At 40.6% G+C, this 26,016-nt stretch overlaps 1 protein-coding gene across 11 annotated transcripts in view; it reads right to left on the minus strand.

The window, feature by feature from the left end:
* Nucleotides 1-25,672, minus strand: part of arvcfb (ARVCF delta catenin family member b) — a 119,915-nt gene extending 94,243 nt beyond the window's left edge. For 9 of the 11 annotated variants that reach the window (XM_075468339.1, XM_075468338.1, XM_075468343.1 and 6 more), the window contains exons 1-3: nt 25,583-25,672; nt 20,184-20,277; nt 19,047-19,266 (exon numbers count right to left, since the gene is read on the minus strand). In XM_075468339.1, the coding sequence (XP_075324454.1) occupies nt 19,047-19,238 (192 nt within the window). In that variant the 5' untranslated portion in view covers nt 19,239-19,266; nt 20,184-20,277; nt 25,583-25,672. Of the gene's footprint in view, nt 1-3,800; nt 3,980-7,348; nt 7,587-19,046; nt 19,267-20,183; nt 20,278-25,582 lie in introns of those variants that run through there. The other 2 variants (XM_075468345.1, XM_075468346.1) reach the window with 2 other exon arrangements.
* Between the last annotated feature and the right edge of the window lie 344 nt (nt 25,673-26,016).

Genomic DNA, 26,016 nt, shown 5'->3' on the forward strand with positions numbered 1-26,016 from the left:
GTACAGCTACTGACCAACGAGGATGTTAAAATTGAGCTCCTCCTTGAATCTCTAAGCACCCAGGAAAGCAGCTTGGTAACCAACAGCAACTTAGAAAAAGCCACAGTGAAATAAATACCCACGTGAGTGTTATGGGGAGGTCCATTAAAGTTCAGTTAGGAGAACAGCATTTGATGCATCATAAAGTGATGAAAAAAAAAGGCGCTCTAGTGGCTCAAATGCTAATATATTCCCCCCATCTGGCATTGACAGACACTCTTCTGTTATTATCTTGGCAAATAAAGCAAAAATGTAATTCAAGCTGCTGTATTACACCAATATATAATTCATAATGAACTCTTATGTGGCAAAGTGCTAAATAATGGCTGTAACAAAAAACTGGGACTGCAACTGAGAGAATTGGTCTATATCACTTTGCTTTTTCTGTGTTTACTCTAAATACCCCCTGGGTGTGATTTCCTACAAATCGTGCAGGGTAGAGCTACAACGGAAAGAAAGTGTGCTGCATTTGCATGCCCACTGTGGCTCCTGCTGGCCTGCAACTGAAATCTGCCACAACTTCCTCGCTCCACCTTTCAGCTGCCCTCTCTTCAAGAAAATAGCACACAGACAACATGTCCTATTACTAAACTAAAAGCTTGCTTGGCTGGAGCAACAGGATACTGGCAGCTCTTAAAGCCTACGCCACGGGGCCGAGGTTGTATGCCATCCAACCCCGCGCAGAGTGTTAAGTACAGCACCTTCCACGGATGGCTGGCACTTGTCCCTCCATATCCGCAGACCTGGCTGGCACAGATCAACACTGCACCATGCTCCACTTCACAGCATATTACTCATTCCAAACAAATTGAATATAAGGGGGTGCGATGGGGCGAGATGGTATTTTCGTGGTGCAGCCAGCACAGGCCACGCATGCAGCAGAGGTTCATTAGACAGCTCAATAGAGCCTTGTGGAATGTGCGAAGAGGCGCAACACTCCATTGTTAACCAGTGGCTCCTCTGGGAACAGGCCGAGCACATTGCAAGAGATTATGAGATGTGTAACAATGCTGTGCCATCATATGTAATGGCATATGACAGCCAGAGCAATATCTAGATGCCTCTATTGTAAAAAGCTACATCACAGAAAATCAGATGCACACAAAGTACCGGCACCTTTTTTCTATCCTTCAGACTTTAGAAGGCGGTGTTTTTCGGTTTGGCTGAACTCTTGCCATTGGTCACCATAATGTTTGTGTGTTGCCAGTAATGTGGCCAGAGCTGTGGTTGATACGGAGGAGGTTGCTGTAGCAGGGGCTGTTGAGGCACTAGCGCGGGTCAGCTTACAGTGGTTTGGACTTTCCCTCCATCCTACTCTATCATTCTCTTTTTATTTTTCTCTCTGGACCCAGGCCATGGGCAGATACAGCAAGTACTGTGTGTTGTTGTGGAATTCAGCGCAGCATTCTAATGAAGTACTGGACCTCATCAGCGCACTTCAACCGCCAGTGGGTCAGTAACGGCCAGTCTTCACTTCAACTGCCCAAAAGGCTTTGTGACGGAGCTCTGAGTGGGCATGACATGCATCTACTACAGTTACATGTACACGAGTTTCTCATGCACACTGAGCCAATATGGGCCTGCTGCAAAAATATGAAAGAGGTTTTGAACAGTTTCACTGTCAACACTGATTTAGGATAACATGTTGCCAATTTGACTGCAATTACTGATCAAAAATCAACATATCTGACTGTGGTGAAAATACAGACTTCTTGTTTCAATGTATACTTGACAGTTGACCACATTTTTTAAACATTGTACCACTGAACCAATAAAATGTTTGACCAAAGTTAAAGTTACTGAAAATGATGTTTAAAAATAAATAGGCTGATGTAATTGAGCAGCTGAACTTTAATTTTCCATTCCAATATCAGACTGAACAAAAGAAGCTTTTTGTTGACATTCAAAAACCTAAACAACACAAAGTCTCCTTAAAGCATTAAAACACACGGAGGATGGTGCATGCAAGTTCCTCGTCCTGCCACATGACAGTCTGATCTGAATGGTCAGTCAGCATGGACAGAGCCAGCTAAAGAGCTGTCTGAGGGAATCATTAATCCCAAAAGGCAGCATGAGACAGATGGTGCGATGATGGAGGATCAATGCTCTCCCCACCGTACCGACTGCTTCCACCGGCCGGACCAGTGGCAGGAAGTGGGCTAATCCCTCAAAAGAAAGTGCCAGACTAAACATGGAACAGGAGCTTGAGACATCAGACCCCGCTGCTTGTACTGGTGGCACAATGTGGATGGTACTGGGGGGGGGGGGATGATAAGAGAAAGAAAGAGGTAGGAGAGCGTTTGTTATTGCATTTCTGGTTCAGGGAAGCTTTGTGAGAACTTTCACCTTCCCCCTCAAGGCCCCTCGAAGAGATCCCCAGCTGCAGTACGAAGGGGGGTGGAGCCTTTGCGAACTACACATAACTGTCAAGCAAACCCCACTTCGTTTTAAAAGGGCCCCAGAATCTGACCGATCGCAGACTCAAAAATCTGGCTCGCAGGGGTGATCTAAGCATGGATTCGAGGAAGATGAAAATGAAGACGCATCCTACAATGTGCAGCCAATTATGCACTTACAGTATTTTTTATTCAGGTCAAAACGGATCCATTAACAGTGTGTGTCTTGCACTGCTTACGTGTATACATTCAAACAATCATTTACTTCTCCTGGGAAAAAAATTCAGTCTGTACTATCAATAAAACACTGAAACAGTTGCAGTCTGGTTGTCAGGTGCTCTGAAATGGGAATCTGCAGCTCACAGTGACATCGATCACCAGCTTTAAAGATCACCAGGATTATTAAGCTGCCCAAAGAGCTGCCACATGTGCTACTTAAACCACGGTGCCCGCGGCAAAACCAATTACAGTTGTGACAAATGCAAACACACACAGACAAGTCCCTGAAAATTTGCACAGACAAGTGCACATGTACAAACACGCCCACACTGCCTTTCAGCCAGTATAGGTTGACATGAAAGCGGACTGAGTCAATAAGAAGAGGAGCCTTTTCCTTCTTCTGTGACCCTGTACAGTTCTAACAGAAGAGTGGTGTTTTTATCTTTCACACCACCTTCCGAACAGGAGATTATCATGTAAATACTGTGACTGCAATAATTACAGCCTTAATGCAGATGTGCTTTATTGAGAGAGCGATGAGTTCCTCCTCCTCAGCTTTCTGGTCAGCCTCACAACGTGACAGAGCATTGTCTGCTTTCTCTGGGGCTTTCTTATCTGCTCGATCAAAAACACGGCTGTTGTTGCTGGATTCCAGCAGCAAAAATAGGAAGGTGCTTATTGGACAGTTAGAAGGAACCAGCCCACAGACAAAAACAAAGTAAATAAGGATGAGGATCCACGTGATGTTCCTCTGTCGGCTGTAGTGGATATTTGCGTGTATTTGTGTGTTGAGGCGAATGTGGGCTGATAACATATCTACACCTTTAAGGGATTTACCATGTTTGGCATCTGTAAAAGCAAAAAAAACATAAATCAGCTAAACAGTCATTAACAAGTGAATGGAAAATAATCACGTTCATGAAATACACGCGTATCCAGACTTCATGGTGTATCCAATCTGCTTTTATAACAGGTGCCATGAGGAACTGAATAGGTAAAACAAAAACAAGAGCTATGGCAAGATAATAAGCTGCCATCTCATTAATGCACCGCTCCGTCACCCAAATGCAATTTCCAAAGGTAGAAGGATGCAGACATCATTCTCCAGCAGCCTCTACTTCAGCCTTCCAATTTACTGACACTCACCTTTTTCTAATTCCATCAGAGTGATGATGAAAGCTGAGAGAGCATTATGGTTCTGGCCAGTGGTCCGACAGTGAGAGATCGGGTGCAGGCCTACATTGGTCACACCCTCAGCCAGCCAAATGGGTTAGGACAGACAGAGGGGCAGCCAAGGCAGAGGGGATGGGGGAGCTCTGTGGTGCCAAGGGCTGAGAGGCACAGAACCCTGGTGCTCCACAGATCACAACCACAGGGTAAACACCATAAACCTGAGGGAATATTCATCAGATCCAGACAACAGCTTATAGTACATCATATATGGATATTTGATATTATTTTCACATGACTGTGTTGTTTCAACCCAGAGGGTGAGTCTGGATAAGAGATGCATAAGGAGACGTTTCTTAAGTAATCAAAATCATCTTTCAAAAAAAAACCTTCTTGTAAATGTGTAATCAACTTGGATGGGTCTTATTCAACTGACTTCTAACATCAACTATTTTCTTTTTTTTTTTAATCAAAAATATTTAAACTTGATCAATTAATCTGCTACCTATTTTGCAGAGAGAAAAAACAAAGGTAGTCCAATTCTAACTGAATAAATCTAATTATTATCAGCAAATTCTCTTATTTTTATCCTGCAGCCAAAGCTCAGCCAATTAACATCAGATAATGGCAGAGCATACAATTAAAAACAATTCAAGCCAGCTGAGATAATGAAGGACTTGGTATTGATAATGACAAGTTACAAGAAGATAAAGTATTTAGTAGAAACAGAAATAACAAAGATGTAATTTCACACCATTGAATATTGTATCATAGGAGCATATAGGAGAAATAGGGTGCTTTGGCAGGGAGGTACTTATCATGTGGATGTACATATGGTGTCAGCTTTCTGCTCTTCAGTTAAGTTCAAGTTACCGAAAACCAAATCAGGCACCCAGTGAAAGAAGTACGGTATGGACAGTGGGCGGGGTGGAAGATCCTGGAACATGTCAAGCCATGGTATGGGAAACATGGGAAGTATGGCCTGTAAGGACAGGCTGTGTGATGGGGAGGCCATCTGGTATAAGTAGTCACCAGGCGTGCATCGCCATATGATCGGACCTCTTTCAAGACATACACGCCTTCAAAACACAGCAGCATTTAAGACACCCCCCTCCCCCCTTCTCCCCTATGTATTGATGGACTCTCCGCAGCTATTGAATGCTTATATGTTTCCGGTCATTGGCATTATTGTTGTATGACCTCCCTTCCTCAAACGATGGCACTCTTCATGCTCTAAATGTCTTCAAATATTGATTTGCGCATCATTCTCTGCAGCCTAAGGAAAGGAATGGAAAAAGACAGGCAGGGGCTTTCGAACTGTCGTACAAAAACACCCCCGCAGAAAGAAGTCTGACAGCTTTTAAATTTTAGTAAGAAATCAAACAGCATTGGAGAGGGGGGGGCTCAGTAGCTGCATCTGAAACCTCTGCTTGCTGTCAGGAATCTGGCAGTAACCCACAGTCTGAAGACAAGACCTCTTTTAGTCTTTGGCTGAATCACAGATGAATTATTTTGTTATTCAGCTGGGTCCTTCTCGCTTGCGGAGAAAAAGTAAAGTCAGGTTTTGCAAGGCCTTGGCAAGATGATGACTTCTGGATTATTCATAATGTTTTCTTTTCTCCTTCACGACAAATCTGTTCTATTATTTTGCACGAGTCAAAGATGCTACAGCGTCTGCAGCTTTATTCAGAGGATTCTGGCCCTACCCTGCTGGTGCAGCTCTAAAACGAAGGCCACTTTATTTTTAACTCAGACATAGACTGGTGCAGGCTCCCCCACTAATTGTGGGCTATCCAGTAATCTTCAGTGGGCTCAAACTAATTCATTGTAAGCTCTGCTGCAGCATTAAGATGGGGTCAAGAAAGAGCAGTATCTCTCTCATTTCCCCTTGCTATCAATATTCCTCTGATTATAACAATTGAGTTAAAGCCACTGGAAATCTTGAGGGACATATGGAGTATAGTGCAGAGCATCACTGCTAAAAGGGGCACTGGAAAGAATTTAAATGACAACTCAGCTCCTGTTCCATAAAGCTCTTAAAGGCTTGACAGCATAAAAAGAACGACAGTCAAAACAACATCATGGACACTGACATTGATCCATTTATGGCTTGAGTGTGACATGAGCCAACAGTGACTCTAACTGAGGAATGTACATCTGAGTGCCGGCTTGGCACAAAGTATGCCAGTCATCTCGGTCTTACAGGGGTCACAGATACGAGGGGGCAACTTTCCGGACCCACTCTGGGATATATTTGAAGAGGACATAATTCAACCTTTTGTCACACATTTTGTCTCATGAACATAATCCGAGCCTGGATTGCAACAGGTCACTTTTGCTCCGTATTTGATTGTCAGCACACTTGGAGTCCAGTGTCCCAACTTATCAGAACCCTCTGGATGGAAAGAACAAAGTGCTTGTTAGTGAGAAAAATCAGCTTCTCTATTTGGCCTGGGCTCTTCCAGTTATCAGGTGGCACTCATCCACAGGGGCAACTGTTAACATATCATTATCGGAGCAATGCGGAAAGATGACAGAATGTTTCTGGCTCCCAGACAGGAGCTTGGTAACTCCACCCCTCTTGTCCCAAGGGAGGGGAATAGCCCTCATGACAAGTTAACATAATTCCCTAATATTATATTTTGTGACTCTCTTTATTTTTTTCTAGTATCTGTTTTTCTATTTTTTTGTGCATCTGAGTGCTGCCAAGCTTGCCAGAGAACGGGTGCTGAGATGGTGTGGGCTGCCTGTGGATGCGCTTCAAACACAGGAAACACTTGCAATAATGTATGCACATCATGCCCTGGTATACACACACACCCACACAGACAGGGTAACCCACTCACTGGAGCTAACAAAAGCACATTCCTGTGGTATCTGTGCAAGTGAAAGACAAAAGAGTGTAATGACATGTCTCTCACACAATTGGCACAACCGCCCCTGAGCTATAAATCCTGACCCGGGCTCATTCAGAGCCTTGCAGGCGATGATCAGGGACAGAGTTTCAATAATTCACTGCTTGTTCCTTGATCAGAGCATCATCCTGTGGATGCCACTGACACATCTGAGCCCGTGAATGTGTCAGGGAACTGCTTTCCTCCAAGGCAAAGACACACACTGCCGCCAAACATGTGACATATGGGCACAACTACTGACACAGCGAAAGGCTTTCCAAGTCCTGTAAGTACATACCAGTTCCTGTGTTTTCATACAGAAACCTGAGCATCTTCATTCATACCACATATACAAATGCAAAGTGCATATTCTATATGTGCGCACAAAGATATACACACGCTATCCTCCTGCAGGACAGTAATAAATCCATCTGATCTCAGACATTTAACTGGCTGAAATGTGCTACATAAATGATAAAAAAAAAGAGTAATTCCTGTAGATAAAAATGAGAGAAATGCAAATCAATCTAAACAACGAGGGATCAATTAGGAGCAGGAGAAAGACGAGAACAGTCGGTTAAGATACGATGAGTGGAGGGAGAGAAGACCAGCAGGCACAGCGGCACTAACCTGTTTCACTTCAGCGGGCATGGTCCAAAATCCTCCTTCGTTCCCGAAAATAAAAATGAATAAAACAAGAACCTCCGGAGGAAACGTGTGACAGCTATATCCTCCTCTCGGGAAAAGTTCTCCTTACCCTCCTCTCCTCCTCACGTTTTCCTTGTTTATTTACGCTGAGTTTTCCCTCTGTGAGCGCAGAGGCAGCAGCTCAGACGCAGACAGCCATCCTCTACTCAGCTGCGTCGAGTTGCACGAGCTTAGCGCCCGAGATACAGGAAGTGAGGCAGTGAGTCTGTCACAATAAACTGTTGCGCGCGTTCGTTCCCGCCCGCTTTACGGATGTGATAGGCTCGGCTAGGAAATATAAAATGCAAATATTGAAATAGCAAACAATATTAACAGCTACTATTCTTGGGAAGGTTATATTTTTAAATGAAATAGGTAATATATTACAAAATATTGTCTTACAAATATTGTCTTATTGTTCTATGCTGACCTTTAGAAATGTGCCAAATAATGGCGCAAACCCTTTTGTCATTGTCAGGGCAGTTTTATATCTAAAAAACGTAATGCATCAAATGTTAATCTACAATCTTGAATAAAACAGAGGTATGTGTAGGCTATATTGCAATCTTAGGACTTAAAACTTTCTTGCTGTCTGTTGGTGTGTCCTTCAGAAAACATAATGTAAGACGTGTTTAAATCCATGATAAAGCACTGACTGCATAGCTGACTTTTCAAGCAGCACACATAACCTGGGATATTTTCAACTGAGTTTATCTGAGGTAGAACGGGCTTTTTAAGAGTGGAGCCGGTATTGCTTTTACTTTGAAAGAAAACTCACCTTACATCCGGTGTAAATCTGGCTATCTGAGGCTAGTTTGACAGAGTTGGACAAAAAGGTGCTCTCTTCTTTGCAAAGATGCCGTATTTATGCAAGGAAAGACAAGAGATAGAGGGCAAAAGCAGAATCCTCACTTTTTAATGCCAGCATAGGAGTCCAAGAGATGGATTGTGGTTCTTTCTTTTAAAGAACTTTGTGCTGCTTTTTGGTATGAAAAGTGCTATATAAGTAAAGTTTGATTTGATTTGATTTGATTTGATTTGATTTGATTTGATTTGATCTGCACTGTGTGTACGTGTGCACATATGCACACTCACTCACTCACTCAACAAAAAAAGTTAGGTAGCGAGAAAACAAAACCTCCAGGGCTGAGAGAACTGGAGAGCAGAGGAGGTGTGCTAATAGAAAGGAGGGTTCCCAAGCAGGCAGCAAGGGCTGGAAATGTAGCAGCTCTCTTTTTCTCTCATTGGGTCATTGGTTCTCACTCTATCTCTGGCATCATTGGGGTGGGACCAGCTCCCTCTTTGCACTCCAGCTGCATATGTCTGTCAACCCGTCGAACCCTCCCCCTCTCTGGCACAGACAGACAGAGAGGAGAAAAAAGAGGGGGGGGGGGCTCACACGCAAAACAAAAGTTGCCCCTATTGAAGCGAAGGCATCCCATAGGCTTCTCTGGAAAATTTTACACCCTACACGCACACAAAAAGCTCCTTTTCTCAAGCTCTTTGTGCTGCTCCTCTCACTGCACTTGATATAAGGGAGGGGTTGGATGTACGTGAAAGAATTCACATTCAAATATCTATGACTGTGACCAAGCCTGAGTTGGAATGTTAATCTAATAATGTCGATTGAGGCTTAACTGTGGACAACTTTGAAAGAAGCCTGAAAAGACAGGAGATTGAGGAAAAAAAATTGATGACTGGACTAAAAGAAGAAAACAGAGGAAGAAAGAATGCCAAACAGAGGGAAAATGGCTGAGGTTTCACATTCCACCAACCTGGCAGTGCTATTTCATGTCCCTGAATGTTACTGCACCATTTATCCTTAATGAAAGCCCTGGCTCACCATGCACCAGTACTTTTTGGTCTATTTACTTTCAACAATAACATTAAGAATTCAACTAACGTTACTACAGAAAAATGGTTTTAAAAAGTCCTTTTTTTATGTGATTTGAAATACCACATTCCATTTGAGCCATTTAAGCGCTGAAAGACTTCCATAAGCCTGTTTAAAAATCCATTAAGTGCTTTGGAAAACTCCTGGGAACAGATGTGAGAAGCAGCATTACTCTTTACTTTCTCAATAAATCTGCATGTGTGATTTACATGTGTTCTGTTTGTCTTTAAATGTATTTTTTTTTCATGGATTTCACAAGAATTTGCCAGATTTCCATGCCATCAAGAAAGAATATCTTTTGCAGTGAATGGGGTGCTGTGATGCTAAACCTTTAGCAACACTAGGCTATCTACTCAACCTCCTCTTCAACTTCTTTGAGAGTAATTAGGATAATTGTATCATTTGATCAATACAATATGCCTACCAACTTGATTGTGTAAAAAAGTTAGCAATTGTAAACAATCCAAAAATAAAGCACAAAAATTACAACAACAACAACAAAGAAACATGAGCATACATGAAAGTGCGGCATGCACTCTCAAAGTCACAAGTCACCAACTATTTGCTCTTTCCTTCAGGCAAAACTGCACCAGCTGCTTTAAGTTGGATGGGTTCTGCTGATATGCAGCAATCTTGACGTAGAAATTTTAACATGATTTATTCTGCACTTTCTAAGCCATCACAAGACATTTAAATGATTTCCCTTAAACCACTCAAGCCTTACTTTAACAGTATACTGGTTACTGATATCCATTGTCATTCAATGTCTGTCTCAGTCTCAACTCTCTAGAAAGCTGAAACAGGTGCTGCCCTCAAAGCAAAGGCTTATATAAAGCATAAATATGTTTACATGCAGTACTTTTTTCAATTATTTATTCAAATCTTAAAATACAGCCACCTAAATAGCAGGGTATAAGGCAGTAAAACACAAGGTACAATAATTGAGGGGCAATAAATCAATATTTAACTCAGCAGTTTTCATCACCTGGGAACCATAAATGAGAGGAAACATAGTTTTGTAGGTTTAATGCTCTTGGGATGACCAATGTCTCTTAGAAATCAAAGGCAGTCGATTTTTGGTTGAAATGTAATATTCACCACATATGTGAATCCATTAAGTATTTATATTTTTTACCACATTAGTTAGTTTGGCCTTAGGTGAACCAAAATAAATTCAGCTATACTTCCCTCCTCAAAGAGGCCTTTGCTGCACATAAATTTGAGGATTCTGTCTCCAGACGAAAGGGGTAAGATAAGATGAATTTATGTATTGTATTTTTAAAGTGGACAAAGCTGAAAAGATATCTGTGATGAAAGTCATATAAATTCCCAAGAAAAAGTAGCCTTTATTTTCTTTTCTTTAACCATTACAAGGGGTGTGAAACCAGATCATAATTATTTGGAGTAACTTCATTGCTGTTGCCTTGCCTTCTTTGAGGCACCATATATTGCAGTAAATGATGCTTCCTCTTGTTATTGAACTTTTTGTAAGATGTTTTTTTCACAAAACCCTTTGGGGTTGGTCAGTCTCAAATATGGGGGCCAGACTGTCCAACGGATATTTCCATCTCTAGAGCCATGCAAGCATGAATCCACACGGCAGAAAAAGTACAGCATATTGTATCAGAGGTTAATGATAGAGAATAAGTGCTCCTGTCAGACAAATATTTCATTCTATTGAGTGCAGCTTGTCTACATTTAGGCCCGGTGTAATAAATGTTCAAGGCATATGAATAATCCAGACGTTGTAATCAAAGCTCCTGAAATCAGTGTTCGTCTGTCGAGATGTATGCCGCAAAACAGATGGTGGAAAGGCCAGTGTTCAGCAACAAGGCCCACTTTGACAGCCACACACCTCCAGTGAAGCTACATCTGTTAACATCACAACTTTTGCTTCCGTTAATGATGGCAGATGCAGAGAGAACAGAGAGAAACTATGAAAGGAGAATGTATGAGGAAAAAGAGACTAGCAGTTTGAAAATACATGTGGTGTGTCATAGAAAAGATGTTGTTATAATCTTCCTTTTCAAAGGAATCTTTTAAGACGTTTGATTTCTAATTCTTTTCCATTGTTAAACATTTCTTTAGAGAGAGTACTTCAACGTCAGCCTTTAATGAGTTAATGAATGAGTTAAACACAGAGAAGGAAAAGTGGCTTTAAAGACAGCACTGGCTTTTCTACTCCACATTCTTTAGTATAGCCACTGTACAGTGTGTTAAGAGTAATACAGAGTTTACAGGACAAAATCATCTGGGGTTTATTCAAACAATGACACAGCCAGCAAAAAAAACTAAAAAAAGCCCTTATCTAATGACTTTTACAATCATGCTTTATTTTCCCCTTGAAAAATGGCAAGTCAGCAATGCAGAGGATTAGAGTTCCATCTATTGGGGGCTTTTGTCTCACTAAAGGCAACTTTCCCTTCATTTAGGGGAAATAACTATTGTAAAATGACAGCACTTCAGGTCTGAAGACTTCTTTTTCTAACTTGCAATTCTGAAATTGTAAAGCTATGGCAGTGCAACTATAGCAGGATAAGATATTTTCTTGAATGAGTGGGAGAGACAGTGATGCTGTCTAACATGAACATATGTCAAACCATTACGTTTTACACTTGGCCTTGATTTTAGATTTAGAAATCTTTTGTATTTGTAATGAAGACTATGTTGTTGACTGATATCTATTCCATGGTTTATCCAAAAATAACAACAGCTTCTTACTTTTTTTCATTTTGATTCTGACATACGAGGGCATGAGGTAAAATCAGATCATTTTTCAAACACAATATGATATGTTTTCATGTTGGCTAACAAGCAATAGCTTTTTGGCAGATTTCTCAACCATCCCATCTGATCTGGTTTCTTCAGGAAATAATTTAGCTGTGTCATGTTCAATAAATGTCCGTTTCATTTGTGTCTGACACTCATCTTAATCATGTTCAACCCGAGTTAAGCCTTCAACTATCAAAGCTGGTCATTTTGGAGCCAGAAGTCTCGATAACAGAAGTCCTCTCCCCTGGAGAAGTTGATGCTTTTTGAATGGAAATCTATTGGATTCACTGATGTTTTTCTAAACCAACACCTCACAGTAATAATTACTGTTACACTTTATGATCTTGCAAACTTGGTTTTCCTTTGGAGGTTTAGTTCCCACATTCTCTTTTTACTGTGTTTGTGAGCTACCGTTTACCACATTTAAAGACAACCCCACAGCCCGGCTGTAGCTTAAGACAAGCTGAGATCAAGTTTATGTATGCAGCCCTGCTACAGTTTTCCAAACTCTGTGTCATCAAGTGCTGTTTACAGTCTGGTCAGATATGCAGTGCGCCTCAGCCTATGGCAGTGTCAGAACTCATCAAGTCAGGCACCGAAACTGCAAAGTCAACAGGTGGTTCTGACTTCATGGCTCTTATGTGAAGGAGCACAAACCATAGACTGCTGATTTACAGGAACCAGAGATTGTTATTGTTAAATAGAGCTGATATTTTTGAGTTAACTCCAGGAAAAAACCCAGATGATTAATCAACTGGTGCATTTAGTCTGTGGGTCTTGTATTTTGATTTGTTTTTCAGTGGTAGATATGTCCACTTTAGCAGTTTTCTTTAATTAGCAATTCGAGCCGCTCTCGAAGAGATGTGAAATCAACTGAATCATCCGAAAAAATGTGCATTCATGGTTTCTAAATAATATTTATAATATTCCTTACACTAGTTGAAATGATTATTTGAATTTGCCAAGGACTTAAATGTACTTGCAGTTTTTATACTGTAGTAACTTTTTTTAGAGAGCACAGTGAGGGAAAATTGAGAAAACTTGTTCTGCTCTCAGTCCCCCCTATTGAAATATTTCTAATTTTAAGAAGTGTAAGTGTGAATGTATGGATGCAAACCTCCGAAACAAGGTTCAGCAATGCTTCTGTTCCTCATTTGATCCCCATTTACGTGCATGTAAGTCATGCAGTAAAAATGTCATGCAGGTATGTTAAACTCGTGAAGATAATTAATTCAAGGCTTTGAAGAACACTTCCAACCTGACTATAATGTTGTGAGACTGTTTTCAATTTAGTTTTTTTTTTGAAGGGGGTCAGCGTCCAGCCTTGTTTACTTATGTTGCTGGACACTGAAAAAGGGAAGGTCACATTCCTCAGGGGTCTTGTGAAGAAGGTGAGCTTTATTTCAAACACATGGGCTATAGTTTTGTTTCTAACTTTAACAGCAAAACCCAACTGCGTGTTTAGAGTACCATAGTTATCTTCAAGCACATAAGTAGACTTCCATGTTAAACTTTAAACTTAGGCAAGGCCCTTTAGATATTTAGCCTGTCTGTTCATCTACATGGGTACACAGAGAGGATGTGTGCTAAAGGAAATGCAAGAAGTTTTTGGATACCCCTCTTTGTGCTTTTAGTGAGTATAATGGTTTAATGAATCATGATCAAATGGCAGGGAGGTGCACCAGGACAGGCATTAAGTCCACCGACACCCAGGCTGATCTGAAGGATGAGGGTTTGGGCCACCCCAGAGGAATATAAATAGCCAACAGCACAAAAAGCTTTTCCTCTGCCCTCACCTTCAAAAATATTTCTCCGTCTTTTTATTGGAACAAGAGTAATATGTACAACCTCAACCCTGAGTAAAAATCCCTGTTCTTCTATGTCAGCCCTGTATTCAGAGATTAGACACAAAAAAGGACTTTGAGGAATTTGCCCCAAATTCAACTATTAATAGGGAAAAGGTGGAATATTGAATATTTACTCAATATTTAGAACATTAATAGCACATGCAACCTACATTGGGAAGAAGCAGCACTTAGGTAGCCCAGATTCTTCTTCTTAAGTCATACAGTATGTCTTCAGGAATTACTTCAGTTCATCCTACGATTTTGTCATCGGTCCTTACAGAGCTTCTCAAATGTTGTCATTTATCAGTTTCAACACTTCTTCTTTACCCCCAGTTGTTCGTATAGAAAAGTCATACAAATTCACACTCAGAACTTGTGAATTCTCGAGACATGTGTACCAGGCAGCTGTGCGTTCCAACTGATTGGGACATATATATTCACTCCAGTGTCATATTCTGACCAGTGGTGCATATCAGAAAAAAGCTTTGGAGTATTTGCTTCATTTTTATTTTTTGAAGGAAAAAAAAGAGACTTTGAGAACCACTGCTTTAACGAAACACTACCATCAACATATCCACCTGCACAATGGTGATGCTGCTCAGTTTTGTCTCATTTATAGTTGTCTTCACTGGTTTTTTGAAGACATTATACGCGCAGACACTTTAGCTGTTAAAGACTGTTCAGTAGAAGTGCAGGAGAATAAAAAGTAGACCAAGTAATCTTGAACAATGGTGAGACATAATTGGATGTAACACATAGAACCAAGGAAAACAAGCAGCAAGCAAATTTTGGTGTGACTTTTTTGCTGGCTGCTCCATAATGAGGGGAAAGTGTTGTTTGAGGGATACAGGAACAATGAGGTATACAAAAATCAACAAAAGGAACACTTTCATAACAAGGTAATTAGGGAGATTATAGAAGGCAAGAAGGTTGTTGATGCCACAGTGACGGAAGAAGACAGGAGTAGACAGAGGGGGTAAACTAAGGCTCATTGTTAGGCAGGTGATTTACAAGGGTACAGGGGCTCCCGGGCCCAGCCACTGGAAGGATAGATCTTCTGTCGCTATAGCACCCTCAGCCCTTTGTATCCATTGTGCCTAGACAGGGCTAGGGGGCTAGGAGGCTGTGGGTTGTGCGGATGAAGGTGGGTGGAGGGAGGCTGGAGCGATTGTCAGTTGAGTGCTGTGGTGCCATCGCAGGGCCAGGGCCTGTATCTTCAGCACAGACAGCAGCACAGATCAAAGGCTGCACTGTTCTCTTTTTCTAAAGCTCATAGCCTTTGAAAACTTCCCACAACATTTGCACAAAGGCATAATATGCCTAAGTAATACTAGCGACCCACTGGATATAACATCTCAATATCAAACACCTGCATTTATGACATCCACCATGCAAGAAATCATCCCAAGTTTCCCTTTCAATGAACTGTATGTACCTCGAGATGGAATCTATGCATTTTCTGAGCAGAAGCCGAGGGCTAATAGATTAGCTGTCTGGTGTATATGGAATGAGGTCACTTCTCCCTTAGCTCCAGACAGACATAGTTTACTGAGTGCTGTCTGTCTGTCTCCACACATAGAACTGTCACCATTCACCACTTGACCTTTCAGAGCCTCACTGATAATACTCCCACCAGCTAAAATCAATTACCCCTGGCAAACATGATATAAAATGAAGAAAGGGTATGATCTTACCATGTGAGTGAGCACATATGAGGGCTTGTTGATAGATGGAGATTCTAAAGCTCCTTGGTCCGTGTCACTAATTCTATTGATAATTTCATCGGATAAGCTAATGTAGTTAGACAGCATTGTTATGATTTTTCTCCCAAGATGGCACAGCATTAACAATTCAATTCTCTTCATTGGTGTCAACTGTTATGGTGAAGTGAATAAGGATTAGAAAGTTGTAAGAAAAAGGGCCAGTATATAGGTGTACAATTTCTAATGAGTAGGCTTTTCCAAACTTTTTGACTGGTATTAAATGTTACATACATTTACTACCAGTTACTTTACATGGATGATTGGCGAAATATTTGGCACCAAACGTAACATCAACAAAAGTTACAAATGGTTTTGTCTTAAAAAAAAATAACTGCTATATTTTCACACATAGTGTCACTATCAAAACATCCCAGTGTGGTTCATGAATCATGGGGCTCCTGTATAGAGCTGTACTTTTAAGAAAAAACAAACAAACAAACTAAACAAAGCTGAGCACCTCCATGCACTAAAACATAACTAAACATAAAGTGTGGGGCTGATATGTTTAAATCTAGCTATCTGCATGAGCTGAAGATAAATTAGCTCACATATATTTTCTAAACGCTCAGCTCAGCCGCCTGCGTTAATGAGCTGATAATAATGATAAAAGCAGATAAAAGTGTTAGCTGCCCAGTGATGTTAAGACCTGGTCTGTTCAGAGGTGAGTGCCCTGTAGCAGAGCGCTATCCAGATCAGTATCTTATCGCACTCATTAGTTGTCTACTTTCATCTAATTTCATTAACGACTCGGTCCACTTTTTCTTCCATGACCTAAACTTTAAATAATGGCAAACCTAATTGAGTCTGGCCCTGTGGTTGGGAATCTAAGCCTTCGGTTACTGATCCATGCTCTATCTTAATCCATCATGCAGTCTGAGGATTGTGGGTGAGTGTGTGGGGAAGCTGAGAGAGGATAAGACAGAGATAAAGAGAACAACCTTATGCATTCTTTATACTTCATAAAACCTCATTATGAGTGTGGTGGGTCTTGTGGCATGCACAGACATAAAGGTTCTCAACACCCCCTTCCACCCTCCCACCATACATCCAAACTGCTTTGGTATTTAGATATTCAATTCCTGGTAATGACATGACATTTCAAAGGGATGTAAAATGAGGCAATATTACATGAATGATACCTAATTACTGAAAACTGACACCCTAGTTTACAAAGGGTTGAAGGATTTCTAAATAGGATCTTTTCGTTAGAGAATATGTCATGACAAGCACATTGGTTTGGCTAACAGATGATGCCATCATTGTTCATAGATGGCTGACGTGCATCCCAAGGATGATCCTAATTGTTTTACTCCCGATCCCCAATGTCTCGTCCCCATGGTCACAATTGCATGATGTGCGATGTGGAGGGAAAGGGAGATTTTATGTTAGCAGCTTTGCTAAATTTGTTAAAGTTTAATGTACAGTCGGTGGTCCACTGTTTTGTACAATGACCATATTTCCCTGACTCATTTTCCTTTTGAAATGAGGCACAGCGCACATCTCACAAGATGACGATGATGACATTCACTATCTTGCTACTCTATGTGATGACATGGACATTTAGTGTCTCATTACATCCATCATGACATAGATGGTTGATGTCTCACTACTTGGCAGTGTATATTTTACTGTTAATTTGCCGAACAGTTTTAACAATTCTTTGATTTTTGTTACCTTATGGGATTAAGGTTAGAGGTTAAAAAATGTAGGGTTAGGGTTACAACATTCAACATGACTAGGAGGTTACATATTTTATTCATCAATTACAGTTCCCCTCTTGTCATATGGAGGCTGCCCTACGCATAACACAAGCCTAGGAATACATTACCATCTAATTTCTAACCATTGATAGTGGCATTGCTACACTGTGGAGATATGGACATATGCACCTATTACACTTTTTTTCTGGTGAGAATGGGCCGTCCACAGAGCTGCTGCTGATCAGACGTTGTTTGAAAATATGTAAAGTGTAAAGACTCAGAGCATGACTGAAAACACCAATATGACAGACAAGTAGGAGGAAAAAAAGACTGTTTCCTTACTGTAGCAAACAGTAGATAAGCTAATAAAAGGTTAGCTATATGTGTAAATACATGTTTAAGTGTCTCTTTAGACAGCACAAAGTGTGTTACTGCAGGTTTAGTATTGCGGTTGAAAGACAGCAAACATTTGTAATTATGTACTTATTAGCTACGAGAGGGGTTAATGAAATTATCCACTGCATGCTTCAATGCAGACAGCACTATATGCCAGATTAGTCGACATTGCCCAATCATACCATTAACTTTATCTTCTGTCCTTTCTTTCTTAAATACGGACATCCAAAAGCAGTAAACTGCCTTCATGGTGGATGAGGGGCTATAAACTTTACACTTTCAGCTTTACATTCCAAGTATCCTCTTGATTTTCCTTTCATAATACCAAAGTGGCAGCAAGTCCTTTAAAAATTAACTGGGTGCAGACAAATACAAGCACAAGCAAATGTTGGATCTCTGCAAGCCTTGCTTTATCAATAATACATGAGACTGCCTCATTTACCGTGATTAAATGTAGTGTACCTAAGCACAACCTAAGTTGTGCTGTTTGCAAAACATGAGTAAAGTTAAAAGGGTTTCTTCAAAGAGGTGAACATAATTAAAAGTAAAAAAAACAGGGGAAAGTGCCATGTGAGCATAGCAGGATAAAAACACCTGCAAAGTCCAACTTTCAAAGACTGATAATAACCAAAATTGAAAAATTATGGGATTTATTAGCAGACAGTTTTAAGTATATTCATCAACTTGCTTGTTGAAGAGTGCTTATCTATCTAGGAAATCATTGCTGTTTCATTTCTACATATTACATGTCCTGCTTCTACAAATTAAGGCAGTTCAGATGGAAGCCCTGGCCAAGGTTTTAATGTCCACCAGACACTTGCATGAGCTGGCCTAAAGGCCACATGCAATAAGCAGCACCACCAGACAATTTCTGAGAGCAGTGGGCGAACGGAGATGAAACGAGAAGGCGTAAAAGGAGAAGGCAAAGGAAGACTGAATGAGAGGTTGAATCTCATCAGCTGGCTTTTAAACATGAGTCACCACAGAGCAGATTATTGCACAAGATCTAGGACAGCGGGTTCAGACAATTGGAACAAGTGTCCCAAATCATTCATAGGAAAATTAAACAGAGATTATAGAATCCCACCAATGAAAAGTAATGACCGTAAGCAAACATGGCAATGAAATGGGCTTGCTCGAATGCAAGGAGGGAGCAGGAGAAGCGAATGTCACTGTCGAAAGATAAGCAGGGAGGGTGACACATGGTAGCACAAGATGGTGGTTGAAAAACTCAAGTGGGGGGTCGGCCAGCTTGCTGACATCATTTACCTGCATCACCACTTGCTGCCATGCTAGCGGTTGGCTGGTGGGGGGGTTGGGAGGCACATTGGCACGCTCAAGCTGCAGGTTAACGTTGCGACGCTCCTCCTCAATGGCTCGGGTCAGCTGCTCAAAACGCGCCTCCTGCTCTTTCACTGAAGCCAGGATGCTGGCAGCTGAGCGAACATCATAGTCCTCCATGTCCAGTGTGGGATGAAGTTGTACAGATCTTCCAATACAGGAAGGGGAGGAAGAGAAGGGGGAGGGAGGGGCACCAGGTCAATAAAGACACCCTGACCCAACAGGCCTGATGAGTGGCCTAAACAGGCTGACGAATGCCTCATGTTTAAGTCAAACACAAGAAATGATTTACTGGCCAAGATGGCACGCAGCAGATGTTTAAAGTAAGTGTTATGAATAAAAGACCAACATGATATATAAAAACAGAGAAACTGCAATTGCTGACAGGTTAGCAAAGGGGATAGTTCAGAGAGTCTGTTTGACTGGCTGCAGTTTGTAGTGCCAAATCCCTGGGGGAACATAATTGAACTCTTCCCACAAAAGGTGATTATAGAGGGAAGTCTGATTCTCAAGTCAAGCATGGCAAACACTTGAATGAGGATTCTCAGCTGGGTGCCAATTATGTTTTTGTTTTCAGGAGTTTGAGCCTTTCACATAATTAATCCAATCCTGGCACTGCAGATGGACTTTCAGTAAAGTTTTTGCTCAAACATCAGCATAGCAAAGTGAAAACATAATCCACATATTCTAAAAACAACAAAGGGAATGAAACAGCACAGTGCAGACTCACTAAAACAAAGATTCCTGTTTTTGGACATCCACAAGGTGAAAACAAATGCTGTTACCCCACCAAATGAACAATCATAGCCAGCATGGAGGAGCAACGCCATCATTGGATAAAGTCATGCACAGAGCCATAATGCATTCTGACACAGCAGCACTGTTGCAGGCACAAATCCAACACATGCAAGATTCCCACAGCCACCCATACGGACACCCGGGCCTGGTATCAGACACACCACGCACTGCTTTTCATAAAGCCTGATATCCATAACTGATGATGGCATGATATCAAGGGCACAATGATGAATGGGGGTGGAAATACAAATCTGCAACAATACAGACCAAGTAGATAAGCAGGCTCAGAAAAGTGTTAGAAAACAGTCATCCCCCACTCCCAACAGAAGCAAAGGGATGAAAGAAGAAGAAGAATGGAGAGCTGGGAAAGAAGGGGAAAGAAAAAAAACAAAGGGAAGACAAAAGAGAAAATGCGAGAGAAAAGTTAAAAATTTGATATTATAAGCAACAACCTGCATGTTCATCTTAAGACTGGAACATCAACAACAGATTTGATGAAAGCTTCTTTAAGGGTCCTTCATTATTAGATCATGTGCAAACATAGTAACAGATCAAAAGCCTATATTAGATAACTGCAACATTCTGGAGTGTGTTCTATTTTCTGTGACAATATTTTGTCATGACCAACACATTATTTTCGTTTAGAATATCTGTACATGCTTGCTACAGTGTCACGGCTACTTTTTTATGAAAAGCTAATAATCATGCAGAAATCTATGATGGAATAACACAGTTTATAGCAGAAATATCACTTATATTCCACCCTCCAGCTGACATTTAGCCTCTATACATAAAGTCCCTACCGATGGAATTGGTGGAATTAACTATTGAGAACATAAATTGTAGAACAATCAAGACATATCTTACTTACAAATAATTGAATCTGTAAACAATCCGTTTAGAAGCAACACTTTCAAAGATACAGCGCAAGGACGTTTAATGTGGAGGGACTTCACAAAAGCCAAGAAATGACAGTTTAGCCAGGAGGCACTTTATATCAAAGCACACTGGACATTTTCTCACCGATCATGTCCCTGAAACAAATATTGCAGATGGGTGGTTTGGCACTGCAGGGATGATCAATGCGGGTGCAGCCATTAGAATTTTAAACATATCGAATTATGGAAATAGAGTAAACCGTATGTGTGTCTAAGTGTGTGCACACAAAAAAAATAAATAATTCTTTACTATAGGATCTGGTGAGTGTGAAGCCTTCATTCCCTTTGAAGCTCACAATGCCTCTTTGATGTTTGTTGCACGCTGATCATTTATTTATCTTGTCTGACTCTTCCACTCGAAGCGGTATGTTCCAAGAAGCCTGTGTTTCAAAAGTTAAACTCTACATCAGTGTGAATGAAAGTAAAAGGTTCATTTTGTTTTACTTTCTCAATATTTCTTTAACTTTCTTGTACTCACAATCTCATTTCTGGCCGCTACGTATTTACAGTCAGCAGCTGGCAACCTTGTTTCAAAATGGAAGCAGTGCTCAGCACTGACTACAGCAAAAATAGCACCCTTGTCTATTTTGAAAGTTATCCGCTACTTGAGATAAGTGACACCAATAGAGTTTCAAAACCCATGTTGATTGGACACACTTGAAGACAGGCTCTAATGATTCACACCCCTAGAGGGTTGGTGGGGCAACATAGCCGTTACTTCCTGAGTCATAAGGGGAATAATATGGCAAGCATGTCAGCTACACCCCACAGCTTATCATTAAACACCACCTTCTGGCCTTGCTTAAAATAGCTCTAGAATGCAAAGGGAGGAGTATCTGAAGAATTCTCCTTTTTTTTCTTTTTTTACCGCTTTTGTTCAGCAGATGTTTGCTAATGGCCTTGGTCAGAGGGGATAAAAAAATAGCCACTGTCTGCACGTTTAACCCCATCCTCATTTACACATACCCCAGTTACTCCCAACTATATGTGGCGGAAGCAGATAAAAGTATAACTCCAAGGGCAGCGTTGTCATCTTTGAACACCACTACAAGAACTTTAAGCACGAAGGAGATGATAATTAATGAAAGAGATAAAAAAAAAGTGGAAAAATCTTTAATTAATTTCACAAAGACACACGGGTTACATTTGAGCGCTCTTAAGGCGTAAACATCTTTAATTTAAAAAGAAAAACAGACTCATAATCTATGTGTGGAGTTGATGCTTCATTTGTGCTGTTGCAAGAATTTTCCAATGCAGCAAAACACTTCAGCACAAACCACGAGCTCCAAAAATAGCCCAGTCGTAAAAAATAAAAACACAACCCCAGTTTTGAGTGTGGATTGGTACACGAGTCACAGCAATCACTCACCTCAAAGGCTTGCTGAAAAATCTGGTAATAAATCTCAGGCACCTCATTCATTAGGTCTGTTGGACTTGCCTAAAACAAATCTCCCAAAGACAAGACGCTGTGCTGTGTCCCTCGGCCTGTTCTTCCTCAGGTAGCCAAAGGTAGCCAAATAAGCCAACTTAATTTCCCAGTACCAAATGTTGTGTTTAAAAAATGGCATGCTGTAAGCAGCAAGCAAGCACTTTGACCAGAGCAGGCTGGAATAGTCAACAATAAGTGTGCTTCTCCTGTTTCTTTGGCAAAAAGCAAATCAGATCACTTGGTATGGCAGTACTGCTGGCTGACATTCAATAGGATTTATAGTGGCTGATGTTATATTTCAGCACGTAGCTCTGTCTGCCATTTGAAACCACCATGTGGAAAGATGCCAAGTACATCTGTAAAAAGAGCTTGACATTCCTCTGAGTGTTAAACTCCTCATACTTTGAATATTTTTTTTTAGTTTAATAACAGTCAGTTAAGGGCCCAGTAAAAGGAGCATCGTACATCTTCATGTCCAGATCTGTAAGCAAATATTTCACTTATTTTTCTTTGCCAAGAGGTGGATTGATATCACTCTAAAGTCACTATGCTATTGCTAACAGTTTTAAATCCATGCAAAAACCAAAGGGGAAAAAACACCACTTGTGTTTGTACAGGTGGTTGCATGCCAAACAATAACATAAATTAAAAACAAATACTGTATAACATCTTGACATCTTCCCAGTGTTACTTTGAGACAGAGCCCAGCTGCCTATCCCTGTGTTTAGGCTAAGCTAAGATAACTGGCGGCTGTGTCTGGCCATAACTTCATATCTAGATAGCCAAGCTATTCTCATCAGCTCTCAGGAATTTACGTGAATTAGCACATTCCCCAAATGTAAATCTTTCGCTTTGTCAATTTCTTGTATGTCTAATCAAGTATCGAACCAGAGAACTGAGATCAGTAGCTATAAAGGGGGTGCCCAGAGTGGAATAAGCATATCGTGAGGAGTTTGTTTAGATGGGGAGGGTGGATAGAAAGGAAGTTATGAAGGGGACAGGAGAAGAGATTGGGAGATAAAAGATGAGGGTAATTGACTGTGCCTGACACCATGTTAGGAATATAGAAACATTTACCTGATTAGGGACTAAGTGGTTGGTAAGGTCCTGCTCACCAATTTCCACCTTTCCAGAGGCAGCTCAAATTAATTTCTTTCCTAAACCCATCTGATGCCCAAGTGAGGTTGTAGCTCACAGTGGAAAAATTGGGTGCTTAAAAACACCTGCTCCTCCTCCGCTTGTGTGTGTGTGTGTGGGTGTGTGGATGTGTAACTCAAATATTTAAGAGATTTTTCACCTTCACCAAGCTGTCCAATAAGTCAACACTCTTATTGACAATGACAGTTGAATGATTGAATGAATCTAAACCAGGGATGCACAGATATATCATCCCAACATCGGTATCAGCCGATATTCAGCTTGTTGAATGGCCTATCGGCGAAAAGTATGACATAAACCGATGGTTGTGGCCAATGTTTAGCTGATACTGCATTGACTCTGCACTGAAACTGACAGGATTAGCCTTCAGCTGCAGATTCGGCAAATATCCAAAAGTGGCAGGCTAATTCCATAACGAGTTATTTGTTTTCACATAAGCATTTTCTTTAGACTAAAGGCACTTTTGAAACTGCTTTTTTTTTTTAACAAAAAGGGCTTTCCTAATGGGAAAGGTCAATTAAAGTTGGTTAATACCCTTGTATGAAAGAACTGGTGCCCATTCAAAGTTAATGTGATGACGAGCTGAAATACTAACTGTTCTGTAATTTTTCACGATGCCTACTTTACTGTTACACTGAAATTAAAGGAGAAAGAAAATGGCAAAAACAACCAGTATCGACAATTAGCCAAATTCTTATTTTCAACATCTGAAATGGTATCGGCCCACAATTTCACAATCAACGATTGCAGCGGATGCTAGTTTCATAAATTACATAACTTTAAAAAAAAAGTGTTTTAACATTCCATAATATAGATTTAAAAATCTGATCATTCGCACGTTATGAACAGTTACTGGAAGATGATTGCCATTTTCCCCAAAGATATATTTTTCTAAATAGCAAAGGCAAATATAATAATTGTTTGAAATATAATAAGGGAAAAAATAAATACATTGTCACAAACACTGATTCTCCTCCAATTTGGGATTCTTGTTGTTGCTTTCAGTAACACACTAAAGCGAGTGTTAATGCCAGAGGGGCAGTGTAGGGAGTGATGCCAGGAGAAGCACAGCTTAATGAGGTGCGTTGAGTCCATAGCTGATCATTTTCACAGCTAGAGGAAAAGAACTTCAGCTGTTGTTTACCATCCATATTTGTTTCATCATTTGTGTTTGAACCGCCTTACTATGTGTGGGTATTCAGGATGGAAAACACTAGCAAACACATGCATGGGCAACACAAAATACTGTACTTACACATGCAAATGGATGTCCTTGTTAGGTCCGTAAAATCAACACGGAAGCCAATCAAAACAAGAATTCTTGTATTTTTCCATACAAGAAATTTGTTACACAAAGGTCTACAACAGATGTTTTAGTTTTTCTTCTATTTGAAATGTTAATACATTTCAAATAGAAGTTTTACACAAATGATGTTTTACACAAATTCCTGAACAGGTACCACAGCAAGATATTAAAACAGGTTTCAGCAGACCTTTCTATAAGGAGGTCAGGCTTCAGAAGGAAGTACAGGTAATTATGAAAAAAGAGCTGATTTTCAGTTGTTAGGCGAAGCAAAATCATGAAAGCAATTGCAAAGTTCTTTTGAGCACCTTTAAAAGCACAAAATTATTGTCAAAAACATAAGTATTTCAATTATCTCTCACGTACCCTGTGTCCTACTTCTTAAGGAAAGTTTTCAAGCAAATTCCTTGCCAGCACATGAGACATCTAAATTGCAATTAAGTGTCTCAGGTTGTATCTAACTACAGGTGACAGACTTCAAACATTCAATTACACAGCTGAGTCCATCTTTAGAAATACTGGACCAGAACAAACGTCTTCTCCCGTTCTGCTCTAAAGCACACTGAAATCCATGAAGAGCACAAAATAGCTTTACCTCAGCTGATTCATCGGTGTGAATTATTGAAATTAGAGCACACTTCCTGGAAGAAAAAAAAACCTCTGGATGTCTTGGGGGGGGGGGGGGGCAATATGTTGAAGCTCTCGCGGAGAGAGATAGCAGTGAACACTTGGATTTGCAAGCAAAGAGAAAGGCAGTAAGAAAATATAATTATTGCAGTGATGAACTGAACAAAGTGATAAAAGCAGGCAGGAGGTGTAGAGAGGAAAATGGTGGTACCTTTGATGAGAGTGCTGTCAAACCACAAGTAGGCTGAGGACAGGAGTAGATCTGTTGGAGTCCAGTCGTTTGTATTGTCCGCAAGGGAAGATCTGTGGATTAAAAAAAATTAAAAAATTGGAAATAAATATTCAGCCAACACACTGACACTGTATGGTTAATACGAGGCTCTTGTGTAATATACAGATGTATATATACGATCTAAAGCACAGTTCCTTTGGGTTCACTCCTCTAATCTTACAAACACTGGCAGGATCTCTTAGACCCCTTCATTTGCTTGGACGTTTTCCCCTTCTGGCCAATGTTTGCAACTGTGATAATGATTTTTAATTATTTGCAGATGACACCCTTCTAAACGTACCCACAACAAGAGGCATTATTATCATTCTTGCAACTCTCATAAACTGCCTTGAAGACATTAATAACTGGATGTC

Source organism: Odontesthes bonariensis, chromosome 6 (genome assembly GCF_027942865.1).
Source record: "Odontesthes bonariensis isolate fOdoBon6 chromosome 6, fOdoBon6.hap1, whole genome shotgun sequence".
Taxonomy (NCBI): domain Eukaryota; kingdom Metazoa; phylum Chordata; class Actinopteri; order Atheriniformes; family Atherinopsidae; genus Odontesthes; species Odontesthes bonariensis.